The sequence below is a fragment of the Saccoglossus kowalevskii genome, chromosome 5 (assembly GCF_978046115.1).
Source record: "Saccoglossus kowalevskii chromosome 5, keSacKowa6.1, whole genome shotgun sequence".
Lineage (NCBI taxonomy): Eukaryota > Metazoa > Hemichordata > Enteropneusta > Harrimaniidae > Saccoglossus > Saccoglossus kowalevskii.
Window position 1 is genome coordinate 13,397,227 of NC_140645.1, and position 15,572 is coordinate 13,412,798.

The window sequence follows — 15,572 nt, forward strand, 5'->3', positions numbered from 1 at the left end:
TTATGTGCTTAACACTGATATCAGATAATCATCTACACTTATATGAAAAACGTACAAAGTTTGAAATCATTGGAGCAAATATAAAAACAGAATATACTGACCACACGATGTGGTTGCAAAGATGCACAAGCAGTATGTTGAAATCGGTTAATTAAATTACTGTAATGTAATTAATATGCAAAATTGTACTGAACTGTAATCAGGAATTTATCATAAAATATATGTGTGCCAAATAACATCACAGAAAACCAATATTTCTTGAAATGTTGATGGAACAAGATTTGACACACACATCCACACACACACACACACACATGCAGACAGACAAACATGGATATAACAGATATTATTTTGATATTTTTGTAATCGTTTTACTAAGTAACATTCGTGCTTTACAATAGGTAACCAAAACACGTTTTCACCAGATTAACTACACAGTAAATGCCGAACGACTACACAGCTAGTAAAATTGTTACTGTGAACGTCGTTAGTTACACTAATCTAAGTCGTTCCAACGTCACATAAGCGTTTCGTCGCTAGAGGGCGCTACTTATTGGTAATGTGCACGTCATACCTATAACTCTCAGACTTCCACATGTGTTTGACATACTGTTGGTGTCTGCAGTTCCAATCCCACAAAAAAAACATCCGTCATCGCTCATATCTACATTGGGTATCTTTAAATCATAGTGGTTTCTACCAGTAGTATCCACACTCCAGTCAGAGTGTTTTGTAGAGTCGTAACCAGAGCCTATGTATGCATCAGAACTGAGTAAACTGAATATATCATTAGCGTCGTTTACTTTAGAACATTTTCCAGAGGTTCCACTAAAGTCTTTGACACAATTCAGAATAACATCTTCGCCTAGTAGTATATCAACATGTGTCGATTCAACAACACCAACAATGAGGCCTATTTAATCAGAAGACAGATAACATATATAAGAAACATTTGTATTGTATACACATTAATTATTGGCGCATTATTTTGAGGCTGAATACTAGTACTAGAAATTTTAAAAAGAACACTAATATTCACTTAGTATAACAATTCAATGGTAAATAGACTACAACAACAACAATAATACGGTAGTAACTCTAAGAAATGTAAACAGTACGTCCTTTTTACTCTCCACGGACGTACGGTGCATAGATTAGCGTTGCTAATATAAACGATACGAAGACTGATTGGGAAGAGTCTCTCACCTGATTGAATCCACGTAACTACTAACGCACAACAGACAAATACCATGTTGATAGTCGTTTCAGCAAAAGTAATTTATGTTCCGGGTTCTCAATCTTACACATCACGTGATTAAGGTCACACAATGTACACCGATGTAAACGTTTCGTGTACAGATAGTGCACCTGATTGTAAACAACGACTAATATCACTTCTCAAAGTTAGATTTTAGGGCCACATTGTGGGTTTTATGAATTATGTTTATAAATAAGAAAGCTAAAGTTTATGAGTCGCCATCTTCGTTAATATCGGCCCCTTATTGCTGCCCTATTTACAAGTATTATACCAAGTAATATAGCTTAGTGGTGTGAGATAAAAACTATGACAACAATCTAATTATCAGTATTGATAATAGTAGTGGAAAATTCGAGATACGTTGTAACAAAAGAAACACATGGTTAATTATTACGCAAATCATGCAACTAATTAGTACAAAATTCAACTTTAAACTTATCAGGTGTGTGGATTATCTCAGATCATCTATGTACCAGTATAATCAAAATTCGTATGCAAAATAGGTAAATAATATGCACGAACTGCCACCAAAAATAGTCTATGTCATCTATATCTATGGGTACCAAGTGACAATACACTCTGGTCATTGGTTGTTTAGATATCATTGAAAATCACGCGCACAGAGACAGAGTCAAATATCATAATTAATAGGCAAATTAGTTAATCAACATGTGCAGGTTAATTCCATAACAATTTTAGAAATTCAACGACGCACATAATGTTTTTATCTAGTTTCAATACAGTTTCACTGTTACACTCTATTGATACCGAGTTAACACGTTCAGTCACGCAAATGGCCCGCGAAATGCTAAGCGAATGTGTCCCGTTTTCTCTTTATCTGCCGTTGCTACGACCAAATAACTAAAAACATGCTACCGTATTTTCCCATATCGAAGCTTAACTTTGAGGAAATATATGAATCACAGATAGTTCTTATCACCTTTTACCCCTGTTGCTACCTTAAGTCGGTGATCGGAAGTTCAAAGTATCAGTGTACAAAACTGCATTTCAGTCTGCCCATTGGTCCTTGTGCTTCATTATGGAATGAGATTTTACGTGTCCGTTCCTACAATGCAGACAGACAAACATACACGATACGACATTACCACCCGTTTGCACAAAAACAATTTTTAGTGATTTTCTGTGTTGTAATATACGAACAACAACATAGCAAAGTATAGCGTAACTATGACAACATTGCTATTTGGGAATCCAGATATTATATAATAAATAACAATTAAAAATGAACAAATCAAAGATTGTTTATAGCACTGAGGATTATCTAACTATACCCTATCAATACCCTTTTATATCCGAGCAACATTTTGGCGGGAACAATTAAAAAAAAGAGATTTTGTGCCAGAGGGTTGTCATGATAATAACTGAGGTTAAATATACAAGCAACTCCGCCAACATTTCTTTCGTTTTTCCAACTTTGCACGCTGTTTTCTAACAATTTACAGTAAGCTCACGTGAACATGTATATGCTGCTTTTAACTGGCTTTTATTAAATTTGTCGACTTTACAACTGCGCGTTACTATATACCAACATCTAAGGTCATATATACAAATACATCTACCAACTTTGCAATGACTTTGCACAACTTTGCAATCACTTTGAACGGCACGCTAACAGCATAAAATCACTACGTTCCGACAGCCTCAACAACTTGTTTCTTGAAAATTAGAAGGATTTTGAAAACTTTTCATTAGTTAAAAAAATTACAAGTATGCCAAGATTTTCCACTATAAATGATTGACATCACAGTAAAAAAACATGCAGGAACGTTGCTATATATCTTTTCCATGTGTATGATAAAACTAAATCAAAATAAATCCTACAGCTTGTTTACTCAGTGAGTCTACCATCCAAGTACCAACCACACCCGATTGTGCTTTACTTTAAACAATTATCGGTCACCTAACCCTACAGCTGGATGGTTTATTTGAAATAAAGTCGAATTGATGGCTATTTCATGTTTTTGGATGTTTTAAAATCGATTTCGCTTGCACAGGTACCTTTTAAAATTGACATATGACCTCTACATACTTGGAGTAACACTACGGTAATTGAACATTAATTTACGAAATATTTATTCACATTTTCGAACTTTAGCAATGGGACTATGATATCACAGGTAACAATCGCGATTGAAACTACCAATTTTTCGAACGCTTTTCACAACTTTGTAACCAGTTTGTTGTCGATTTTTCGGTTGACTGTTGTGATAATCTGCTTATATATGAGGCATCCTCAGAACATTTTCTTAATGTTTTCGAAATTTAACTGCGGGATTGTCGTGATAATGACTTAGGTTAAATATACAAGCAACTCCACCAACATTTCGATCGTTTTTTCAAACTTTGCACTCTGTTTTCTAACATTTTACAGTCAGCTCACGTGAACATCTATAGGATGCTTTTCAAGTGGCTTTTGTTAAAATTGTCGACTTCAAAACTGCGCGTTTCTAAATGCCAACAACTTAGGTCATATATACTGATATATCTACCAACTTTGGAATAACTTTGCACAACTTTTCAATCACTTTGAACAACTTTTCACGGTGCGCTAACAGCCTAAAGCCACTACGTGCCGACATTACCAACAACATGTTCTTGAAAATTATAAGGAATTTGAAAAATTTCCATTAGTTCAAAAAGTCACAAATATGCCACGATTTTCCATTATAAATGTTTGACATCACAGTAAAAAAAATTCCATGTGTGTGATGAAACAACAAAAATAAACTCAGCAGCTCGTTTACTCAGGGAGTCTCCCATGCATGTACTAATTATGCCCGATTGTTCTTTACTTTAAACAATTAACGTTCACTTAACTATAGAGCTGGATGGTTTATTTGATATAAAGTTGAATTGATGGCTATTTCATGTTTTTGAATGTTTTAAAATCGATTTCGCTTGCACAGGTACCTTCTAAAATTGACCTATGACCTCTACATACTTGGTGAAACACTACTGTAATTGAACATTAATTTACGAAATATTTATTCACATTTTCGAACTTTTAACAATGGAACTTGTTAATATGATATCACAGGTAACAATCGCGATTGAAACTACCAATTGTTCGAACGCTTTTCACAACTTTGTAACCAGTTTGTTGTCGATTTTTCGGTTGACTGTTGTGATAATCTGCTTATAAATGAGGCATCCTCAGAACATTTTCTTAATGTTTTCGAAATTTAACTGCAGGGTTGTTATGATAATGACTTAGGTTAAATATACAAGCAACTCCACCAACATATGGATCGTTTTTTTCAAACTTTGCACTCTGTTTTCTAACATTTTAAAGTCAGCTCACGTGAACATCTATAGGATGCTTTTCAAGTGGCTTTTGTTAAATTTGTCGATTTCAAAACTGCGCGTTTCTAAATGCCAACAACTTAGGTCATATATACAAATAAATCTACCAACTTTGGAATAACTTTGCACAACTTTTCAATCACTTTGAATAACTTTTCACGGTGCGCTAACAGCCAAATGCCACTACGTGCCGACATTACCAACAACATGTTCTTGAAAATTGGAAGGAATGTGAAAACTTTCCATTAGTTCAAAAAGTTACAAATATGCCAAGATTTTCCATTATAAATTATTGACATCACAGTAAAAAAATACAGGAACGTTGCGTTATATATTTTCCATGTGTGTGATGAAACAAAAAAAAAATAAATTCAACAGATCGTTTACTCAGGCAAGTAAGTTTCCCGTGCAAGTAATAACCACGCCCGATTGTGCTTTACTTTAAACATTTGTCGGTCACCTAACCACACATCTGGATGGATTATTTCAAATTAAGTCGAATTGTCGGCTATTTCATGTGTATGGATGTTTTAAAATCGACATCGCTTGCATAGGTACCTTCTAAAATAAAATTGACATATGACCTTTACATACTTGGAGTAAAGCTACGGTAATTTAACATTAATGTACCAAATATTTTTTTCACATGTTAGTTTTACAATCGCAATGCATTATAGAGCGTTCACTATGACGAATTCTTGAAATCAGGGCATGTAAAATATAACAACCACAATCATCATACCAGTTTTATTTTAAAATGATTTGTACTTTTCAGGACTGTGGTGTAAATTAACATATGTTCGTTACCTGAGTGTATTTGTAAGCTTACATACCAGGGTCGTCTAGGTCGATAACCTGATGTATGCGTTCACAGGCTATGTGCAGCTTTGAATCCTCGGATGTCACTGAAATATGGCAATACCGTACACTTTTTTTCCTGTTAATGAGTCTTTTTTTTCAACAATGGAGTTGTTTCAATGTTGAATTTATAAATGATTGGGGGCTTTGAGGGTATTAAACGTTAATTAACGTCAATTAGCCTTACAACAAAGCTCAACAATCAGTCTAAAACCCTTTTCAACATAGTGTGTGTATTCACCAAAAATTATGGTTGGTGGCGCTCCCACCAATTAGTACAGCTAATTCCGCGTTCACACACGTACAGTGTGTATGCATAGTGTGTTAGGATATGCTAATTTGTCGGCGCTGTGAGACAGAAAACCACACACATCAATATTTCTGTAACTGCCGAGGACCCCTGCCAGTCAAAACGTCCTCGGAAGTCTCCCTAGGTCCTCGCAATAAAGATTGTTTGATCATGCAGAGTACTCGCAACATACAGCAATCCAAGTACACCCACGCCCACATAATGAATGAGAATTCTTAATGTGCATTATTATACCCTAATGAACTTAATATTAATTTCTCGAACATGCTACTGACGCAAATTCTATGGAGATTTTCTAACCTCTATCAACTACATTAAACTTAGTTTGTGTTGCTCATATCAATTTCATTAACCAGAGCAACAATGAGGAACTGATAGTTAAATAGCTTGCCATTCATTGGTGGGTGTTCAAATATGATAATAATTATTAGTTTTTAAACAGTCAATCATTTATATTTATGTATTTAAAATGTATTCAATTCAAACTAATTATTATTATTATTATTATTTTGCAGTTAGTTTTGACTGCAAGATAGTTAAAATAGAATAAAATAAGATATTTGAAATAAAACAATTACACAAATATTAAAATAATACTTAGATATCCAGAAAAAAATTAACTGATGAAATAAAATAATACAAACTATATAATAAATCAGATAACATTTGGAATTAACAATAAAATGTTCCTCTAAGTCACATTATAGTTTACAGACTTTCTCGACATAAAAGCAAATCTAGATATCTGGTAAGCAGATAGTCCTTTAAATGGTAGTGTTGTTCACCTTACTCCCTTTTCAGATACCATTTTAACGAGAGCAAGCATATAGAAGAATATATATTTGAGCCTGTTGACTTGTATGTTTTCTTCGTATTTCACCAGGCATGCATTAAGGAAAATCCATGCTAAGCTTGTTCAAAATAAAATCATCAACCACATAAATACAACAAAACAAATAAGAACAGATTTTTAACACTGATAAAAGTGATAAGGAGGATGAAGTTGACATATCTATGAGAACAGCCCTTTAGAATTTTTCCATGGGCTGATATGACATTGAATTAGATTAATATTAAGAATGTAAAAGTGAATACACCTATATATGACTAAAGTCACTAGGATGGTCCTGGTGATTTAGAATTACACAGCAGGGCTTCAGGAGAATTAAATCAACTGCTCGTTGAAGCATAGTTAGCGGCTACTTATGATCAACACACAAATAATAACATATCAAATATATTCTGCAGTACGATTGGTATTGCTAGTAACATAACTGCATACATAAATGTAGGTAGTAAAACTTAGATCGAGAATGTCCAAGTGGATAATGCAAAATCTGGTTTACATGATGCAAATGAGGATATGTCTACAGGCAATGAATCATGAAGTAACATGATATAATGGAATGATTCAGAAGACTGGGTCCAGCACAATTAAGAGATCCTGGAATTCTCACATTGCAAAAGCAATTGCATTTTTTACTTTAACTAGAGGGGAGTGAAGCAATGTCTCATTACCACATACTCCGAGTGTATGGTGTTACGGTCAGGGTACAACCCCTTCCGTCACAAATCATTATGGTAGCTGTCCTTCGTGCTGGTATCTAGATTAAATATAACATTTTTTTTGTATGAGTGAAAGTACTTGTGCATTGCAAAAATGACTATGTATAATGAATTGAGTAAAGGTATTGCAGGACTTCCAATTAGTTGGCAGGTGAATGTTTTCATCTTTTTACATTAGTTCAAAAGCTAAACTGTGGGAGGAGGTACAATTTCAATATACCAAATATTAAGACCAATACTAGGTTGTTGTCTGACCCTACTCGTGCATTTCAATCAAATTCCTGTCCAGAAATAATATATATATATATATATATATATATATATATATATATATATATATATATATATATATATATATATATATATATATATATATATATATATATTAATGTGTAAGCGCAGAAGATATACCAGAGAGTAGCAATATAGCATTAAGACTGGCAGTATTAAGGCAATACCAAAAGAAATAATAAGTTCATAGATCTCAATCTGAACTTTACTTATCGAGTACAATTTATACAAGGACATGGATCTACAGTTAATAACAACGTTTGCAAGGTTCTTAGTTGTATTTCTCTAATATAGATGACAACGTGTCCACAATCTCTGTAAAACAAACAAATACACATAGCATTGTGCGATTAGAGAAAAAAAATAATTGTGAGTGCTACTGATTGAGATTCTTTGCATTGTTCCAACTGCTTTTGTGGAATATTTTGTTGCCGTAAGGTATAACACCATTCAATTTGGTTCAATTTATTCTTGTTCATTGTTTAATTGAAATTCTACGTGTGCATTGCATTGTCCAAAGTTAACTTGAGGAGAATTCATGTTTGACCAATTGAATGACATGACACATCTCGGTCAAGGAGATTAATTCTTTCATCTGAGAGCTCATTTAGATTAACCGAAGGCTTAAAAAAATATATAAACCCACCTTCAAATTGGGGTCTGAGGAATGGATCACAATCTCTGCATCTATCAATTAGATCACCAAATTTATCTGGGCAATCTGGATCTTCAATTTCCTCTTTTTTATTTTGTTTACAGACATATCTTTCCACCTCAGAATCAGTCTTTCCTGAAAAATAATAGTTTTATTGTCAGAATCGTTGTGATATTTGTTCAAATAATACAGCTAGAAGCGATTTCATTTATTTCATGGTTTATATATAATAAATTGTTCTCATTAATTCCATATTTGTAACTTAAAATAGCATTGTATCAGTCAACTTTATGACATGAAAGCCAAGGTGATAAGTCCAACTCTGAGTGTCAAAACGGCAGATTAATAGTTATTTTACAAAATTATCCTAATTTATGCTAATTATGCGTGACGTATAAGCGCGTTGGTGTACACGCATTCGCAGTTATGGCCGCCGATGATTTCTGAAACAGGCAATACTATTTTTTTTCTCTCATCTGAGTAATTTGTGTAATTCGGTCTTTGATTTTCATATTGCAGCGATATTTAATACTGTGGCACGATTTTTTCGAGTAATGTTTGAGCATACATGTACCAATGACATTTACCTGCATATCACCACGTGGAATACCAGTTAGTGATATTCCCCACTAAACATCGCATCTATGATTTATATGCACATGTGATGATATGGTAATGTGATAACCTTTTTAATTATGTTACGTGTCATGTATATCAAGTGACTCCTATCAACTGGGCTCTTCACTACGTTAGTAACACACGCACATAAGCCATTTTTGTCTTTGGCATATATTCACTAGTGGTCAATCCCATAAAGTGGTCTTTCCATTTTAGTTATTAGCAGTGCTATATATTCACCCAAGGCATCAACCACCATCGTGAACTGGTCTCCACCACTTGAGTGGCGGAAACTCGCCTAAGGTATTGATCAATCTCATGGATTGGTGTTCCTGTTTAAGTCAGTGGCATATAACAGCTAGGGCATTGGCCACTCACATGTATTGGTTTCCGTATTAGCGTTAGTGACATATATTCACTTACAGCATTGGTCTCTCCCATAAATGGGCCTTCCCATTTGTGCTGTGGCATATACTCAGCTAGGCGCTGGTCACCTACATGAATTGGTCCCACAGTATGTTGGGGGGGAATTCCCATGGTCTGGTCTAGCCACTGTCATTGTATTTCCACAATATCTGAACTTTTGGAACTTCCAATGCAAGCCTTTTCTCATTCATGACATCCTTACCCATGGTAATTGGATCATTCCTATACTTCCACTCATCATTAAAATGACAGTTTAATTACCCACTCTATATTTAATGTTAGTATCATTGCTTGATGAAATCACAATATGTTGTTCACAGGGATAGGAGAACAATGGTGAATAGATTACAATGTGTGCTTACCATCAAATGGTTTCTTCAAAGTAGCTATTTCCCACATCACAATTCCATAACTATAAAGAGGAACGAAAAGTTAAATAGCTGCCACATCTATATCTGCCTTGTTGATTATAACAAATGTGCACATTGAATAAGTAATACAGGAGTTTACTATATATAAATATGAAAAAAAGATAAGATTGTTCTGGACTTTTCTGGATGAGAGCAGATTTGTATTTGCATTGACATAGTATTTGCTGTGGGCTTCCAGAGGCCAGAGAGCACATGGATGAGTGCAATGAATAGTACAAATAACGTACATTGTCAATCTATTCAATTTTTTTGCATAACATAACAATAACGTATAGTTTTTTATACCATAAAATACTGATTTCAAATTAACTTTGTAATATTAAATAGTTATGTTGTATAACATTCTATATATTCATTATAATAACATGCATTTTTAACAGCTGTCTAGTTGCGGTTTGGCTTTGGTAGCATGAATCGGTTTGTGTCTGCTTCTGTCTTTTTATAGCGTTCTTGCTTATTTGCAAAGCACGGATTATGTTTAGTTTGCTATTATTATGTAGATGATAACCTCTCTCATTTCTGATATAAGCAGTCAACCTGATATAAGCAGTTAATGAAGTGTTCAATGCATTCTTTGGTGGAATTGCTTATGTTACATTGGTGCACAGATTGAACGATATATGGATATGTAAATGGTAAGTATTTATCTGGCCGCAGGTAAATAGAAGACTGATATGATTCAAGTATAGCCTATACGATATATATACGATGACAGAACCATCTTTTCTGTATGTACTAGCAGATTTGTCAAGGCGCTGTGCACTGAGTAAAATTTAATAACATAATTACACAAATGCTTTGAATGTGACGATTACATCACAATACTTTGGATAGTGTAAATATTTTTAAATAATTTATTGTAATATATGTAACTATTCTAGCTGGATTACAAGACTGATATGTTGATTACTGAACGATTACCTATATGCTTCACTTTTATCAGTGTATCCAGTACTGATTTTATTTAAATGTTCTGGTGCGATGTATTTCAATGTTGTCTTTTTAGAACTGCTTTCATGTCTACAAGCGGAAGACCTGGTTAGAGAAAATCCACAATCTGAAATCTAGAGTAAAAAGAATACAACACATTGTTTTATTTAAAACCAATTTGAAAATAAATGAAATTTATAAAACCAGAATTACATGCATCAGTGACCAAGCATGTATCATGTGTCGGACAACCCCATGTGTAATATATTTTGTTAATGTAAAACGTTAGATGAAAATAAAGATGCAAGCAACATCTCAGCGATCAGATAAAGAACCATAATGAATGCACCCATATAATTGGCTAAGTCGGATATGATATTGGGTGCCAGGATATTGGGTGTTCATAACGAATATAAGCTTAACTGGAACATCAGGTCTGTAAAACGATCAGAAGGTAGAGCAAAGAAGCATTTCTTGTTTGCACTCAATGGAAATTGAAGACCGCACAATGTGGTGTTAAGCTTCTCAAATATTAATATCTATAAATCCATAAATATCACTAATGTCAATTGAATGTCCATTTTGTGTGTAATTTACATAATTTATGTAATTATCTTTAGTTAACCTGGTACAGCGGGCCAAAAACCAAATAAGACATTACTGGTATTACTGGTTCTATCGAAAATTATAAAATCCATTTACCAGATGAATTTTCAATTTGGGAATTATGCTACAACACAAATAACAGTTTGCCTAGACCAACATAATACCGTACTTCTACTTCACAACTACCACTTCTGTGTTTAATTCAGCAAAATATAGATAGGGAACGGTTTGAGCAAACAAAATTCTGAACACAAGGTGCACCAGATACAAAACGTAACACAACAATTGCGAGTGGACATTATCCACATAATGACAGGTAATGGAGTTACTTACTTTGATGTGTAGATCTTCATTAACAAGAAACTTACTGCTAGAAATTAACCGATGTAACATTGGTGGTTCTGCATTGTGGATTCGATATATACCACAAGCGCCTTCAAGGGCCATACGCAGTCGGCGTCTCCAGGTTAAATTGTATTTAGAAGGGTTATCTAAAACACTTCGCAGATCTTTTTCTGACATGTATTCCATAACAAGGAGATGAGAGTCTATAATGATATTAGAAGTATATAAGATTATATAAGTATTGTGTTGCGGGGTGATGGCTTCATAAGTTGTTGAGTGGATCATAATTGACCATGGTTTAATTTACCCATCAGTTCTTGTGAGTTATATTGATTCGGAGCTCCGGAGATCAGACTGCTATCCAACTAGGATACATACAGTTGGCATTTGTGAAATGTCTCTTGTGCTCTCTTATCACAGAATAAAGTGGGAAATTAAACAGTGGAGGAAGTTTACTGTATGAACATGTTCATCACTTTGAAGCATTGACTTTAAACAATTTTGAATTACAATATGAGCATATGTCGCCAATCTCCTTAATATCATACAGATTCTGTTCACTGCCCCATGACTCGTGATAGCACCAACCCTGCCATTTTTTACATTGTTTTTATCAAGGTGGTTTTGGGGCCAATGTTTTCAACCTGCATGGCTTTATGATTTTTTGCAGGTTTGGGGTCAAACTCCCTCAGTTCATCAATCCTGCCATTTTTACATTTTTCATGAAGGTGGTTTTGGGCCAATGTTTTCAACCTGCATGGCTTTGTGATTTTTTGCAGGTTTGGGGGAAAACTCCTTCAGCATTGCCTTCAAATTGGATTGAAATGTCGACTTTTGAAGTAATGCTGATTGATAACAGATCTATGATTTCATTGAGGTATTCCTCACTTTTTCTGCATTTACTTCCACCTCTATTACTGAGATCTGACAAACATTTTATCATATATTTCTGTTTTAAATTGTATTGTATTTGTTGTGTTTGTGACTTTATCGGCCTTGCCATCAGTGAGAATTTCCATGGTAATTGAACTCTCAACAAGTCACTAAATTGCACATGGGATTCACTTTTTGAATATTGAATATGAACTATATTACAAGATAAATATTCGATGTACAGTAATTCCCATTAAGATTGAATCGAGACACAGCACATCCTTGAGTTGTTTTCTGAATAATCGTTTGATACCTCCCATTTGAATATATGATACAAATATTTTACTCATGTTACCACATCATCCAAGTGAATGTCAAACAGGAAACCGCTAAAGTTAGTTGTGTTCATAACACTTCCAAGGCAGAAATTGAACAGCAGTGGATGACGAGATTTATTGTTTTGAAGGCAAAAAAATAACTTCGATAATTAAACAGCGCAATGCAACAGGTCATTATCAGTAAACATTCTGAATGCAGTAACTATCAAAAAAGATTTCTGTTCAAATCATATTGGTATATATAGGTGGGCCTCCATTAGATGCGAATATTTAGTGAAGATATTTTGATTTTATGCTATTTTTTACTTCTTCTTTATGACTGCTAGTTTATAGTGAGTATAGTTTTGTATATGTGTACAAGTGTCTTGGGTGGAAGACTAATAGATTAGATTATTTCGTGCCAAAACGGGAACACTCACATGCATATCTTTTTAGTGGACTGGATGAATTCAAGACATCGGTACTAAACTTGTTTTGTCAGTGACAAGATCTAAACACAAGAGTGGAAACAATTTGAATATAAAGAAAGCTAAGGTTATTTGTTTCCCCAACTATGATGTTTATGGAGTTATGTACATGCAATTATTGTTTGACTGTGCTCTTCTAACACAGTGGAGCTATTTTGACTGTCAGATTGCTTGTATGTCACAGGAGGACAGTACCTACAGAAATAACATGGTAGGATGTATGAAAACAGTCATGAATGAGGAGGCATGACACATATGGTATTTCACATTATACTTACAAGTCTCTGTACAAATTCCGAATAATCTCACTACATTCTCAGCATTAAATTTTTTCATTTTCTCAGCTTCGGCTCTAAGGTTCTTAGCTAACAATGGCCCATGCGACCTGTGGAATTAAACATGTTTTGGTATCATTAACTGTTTCAGTATCATTGTTAAGTTAATTGAGTCACACTACTCAATCTATTTACAAGTTAAAATTAATGATTAAAAATGCCACATCTTTAGCTAGAATATAGCCAAAGAAAAAGATAAAATGATACGCTCTGTCAGAAGGGCGTTTTTGAATCTCGCCCTTGATCATTGATTGATTTTTTTTCCAACAAATCTAACCAATTACTGACAACTTTACAATTGAACAATAGTTTATAATACCGCACTGACATGGTAAAACAGAGATTGTGTCTCTTTGTTAAGTTATCTTCATGTTTGGATATTTATGCCACTAAATTTTAATTTATTTTCACAATTAGGTGACTAAAAAGATTCTAATGAACAATAAGTATTAAGAATGGAGCATGGAGGATGATAATTGGTTGCTGTGTACATTAATGTTTTGGAGGTAAATGTCCAATGAGTCGTACATGTTGAACCCTTAGACCCCTGACTAAACAAATGACAAACTACTAGCAACATGTTGTTGAACCCTTAAAGTTTACAGAAGAAAGATAACATTCTGATATAATGTTTTCAATCTTAAAAGCCACTGGAGCTGATATGAGAGATGTAGAGAAAAAGATGAGGAATATTATTAAGACTGTCCAGAATATAAAGGTGAAATGCAAAATAAACACTCTAGAACAGGAGGCTGTGGGTCCATGCTGTAGTAACCTTGTGGAACAAAAAGCAAGATCAAGAAACAGGGAGAAAATGTGCAACAGTAGTACGTTTGTTGTTTAAGTCAACAATAGACATTCGCAAAATTGGAAAAAAATTTTTGGAATTCATTAACCTTTAAACCGAATTGGGTTGAACCGTGACTCATCTTTGTTTCGCTCAAGACACAAAAAGTATGGAAAGTTTTAACGAAAAACTCCATGAAGAGTGTCAGCGATGACCTCCCTCTATTTGGGACTAATGAATGGGTGTGTCAGTGCTTCTTATTTTAATTATTTATGAAACGTACAGGTCACATACATATAAACTGGCCGCTATTCAGATAAGGGTTGAAGTTTATTCTCAGACTGAAAAGGGTTGTCGAGTAATTACAAGAACAGTACATTTGAATTATGTACACATTTTTTATAAGTTGCAAATGCCACCAATCAACCAGAAAGCCAGAAATGGACAAACTTCAGAGATTAAAGACCATAGTTGATTGTGATGTCTAACTGAAATGTGCTGAAATATGTTATGACAGACTTCCTTAATTACGACGGACTTTCTTAATTATGATGTCCTGTCCCCCGCGGACCATTGTGACAAGACAAATGACTTGTATATTCCAATGACAGAAAACAAGATTATTCTCATCTTGAATTTTCAAGGTGAATGTTCCGGCAAAACACTCCATTATCTCCTTGAAGTATTTCATTAGGACTGTGTGTATGTGACAGTGCCCTCACAGTTTAGCATCAGTTTGTATACAGCTAATCAGATTGCTTCTTTCATCGACACGCTTGGGCAAGCTATTAAAACAAATATGGCTGTGCACAGTGAACGTTGTGTTGGCTTGGATTTCGAGGCAGTACAGCGATGATATCGAGACATCATACAACTAACAGATATTTAAACCAAAGCTATTAAGCTATACTTAATTTCGAGTATTGTGTGTTCGTTGTTAGTTGCATTGGAAGTGGTGAATCAGAATGAGGGTTCTAACTCTGTTATAGAAGATCAACTTCGTATTTTGAAACATGTAATGCTCAAATGCTTAAAAAGAAAGCCAACCAGAACCCTTAATTACTACTATAAAGCATTAGAACAAACCAGTAAATATAAAGGCACTATTTTATAAGAAGAGTGAAAAATTGCTAGTTTTAAAACTTGGTAGTCAA

At 34.2% G+C, this 15,572-nt stretch overlaps 2 protein-coding genes across 2 annotated transcripts in view; both read right to left on the bottom strand.

Moving 5' to 3' along the window:
• Window positions 1-346: 346 nt before the first annotated feature.
• Window positions 347-1,294, bottom strand: LOC146745528 (uncharacterized). Its single transcript, XM_085499542.1, has 2 exons — window positions 1,207-1,294; window positions 347-913 (listed from the first exon to the last, which is right to left on the bottom strand). The coding sequence occupies exons 1-2, from the start codon at window positions 1,250-1,252 to the stop codon at window positions 537-539; spliced, it is 423 nt and encodes a 140-aa protein (XP_085355668.1). The 5' UTR covers window positions 1,253-1,294; the 3' UTR covers window positions 347-536.
• Window positions 1,295-7,790: 6,496 nt separating this feature from the next.
• Window positions 7,791-15,572, bottom strand: part of LOC144347721 (mixed lineage kinase domain-like protein) — a 35,629-nt gene continuing 27,847 nt past the window's right edge. The window contains exons 5-10 of the mRNA XM_085499543.1: window positions 13,575-13,681; window positions 11,607-11,821; window positions 10,659-10,801; window positions 9,669-9,718; window positions 8,254-8,397; window positions 7,791-7,922 (exon numbers count right to left, since the gene is read on the bottom strand). Coding sequence (XP_085355669.1) covers window positions 7,879-7,922; window positions 8,254-8,397; window positions 9,669-9,718; window positions 10,659-10,801; window positions 11,607-11,821; window positions 13,575-13,681 — 703 coding nt within the window. The 3' untranslated portion in view covers window positions 7,791-7,878. The remainder of the gene's footprint in view (window positions 7,923-8,253; window positions 8,398-9,668; window positions 9,719-10,658; window positions 10,802-11,606; window positions 11,822-13,574; window positions 13,682-15,572) is intronic.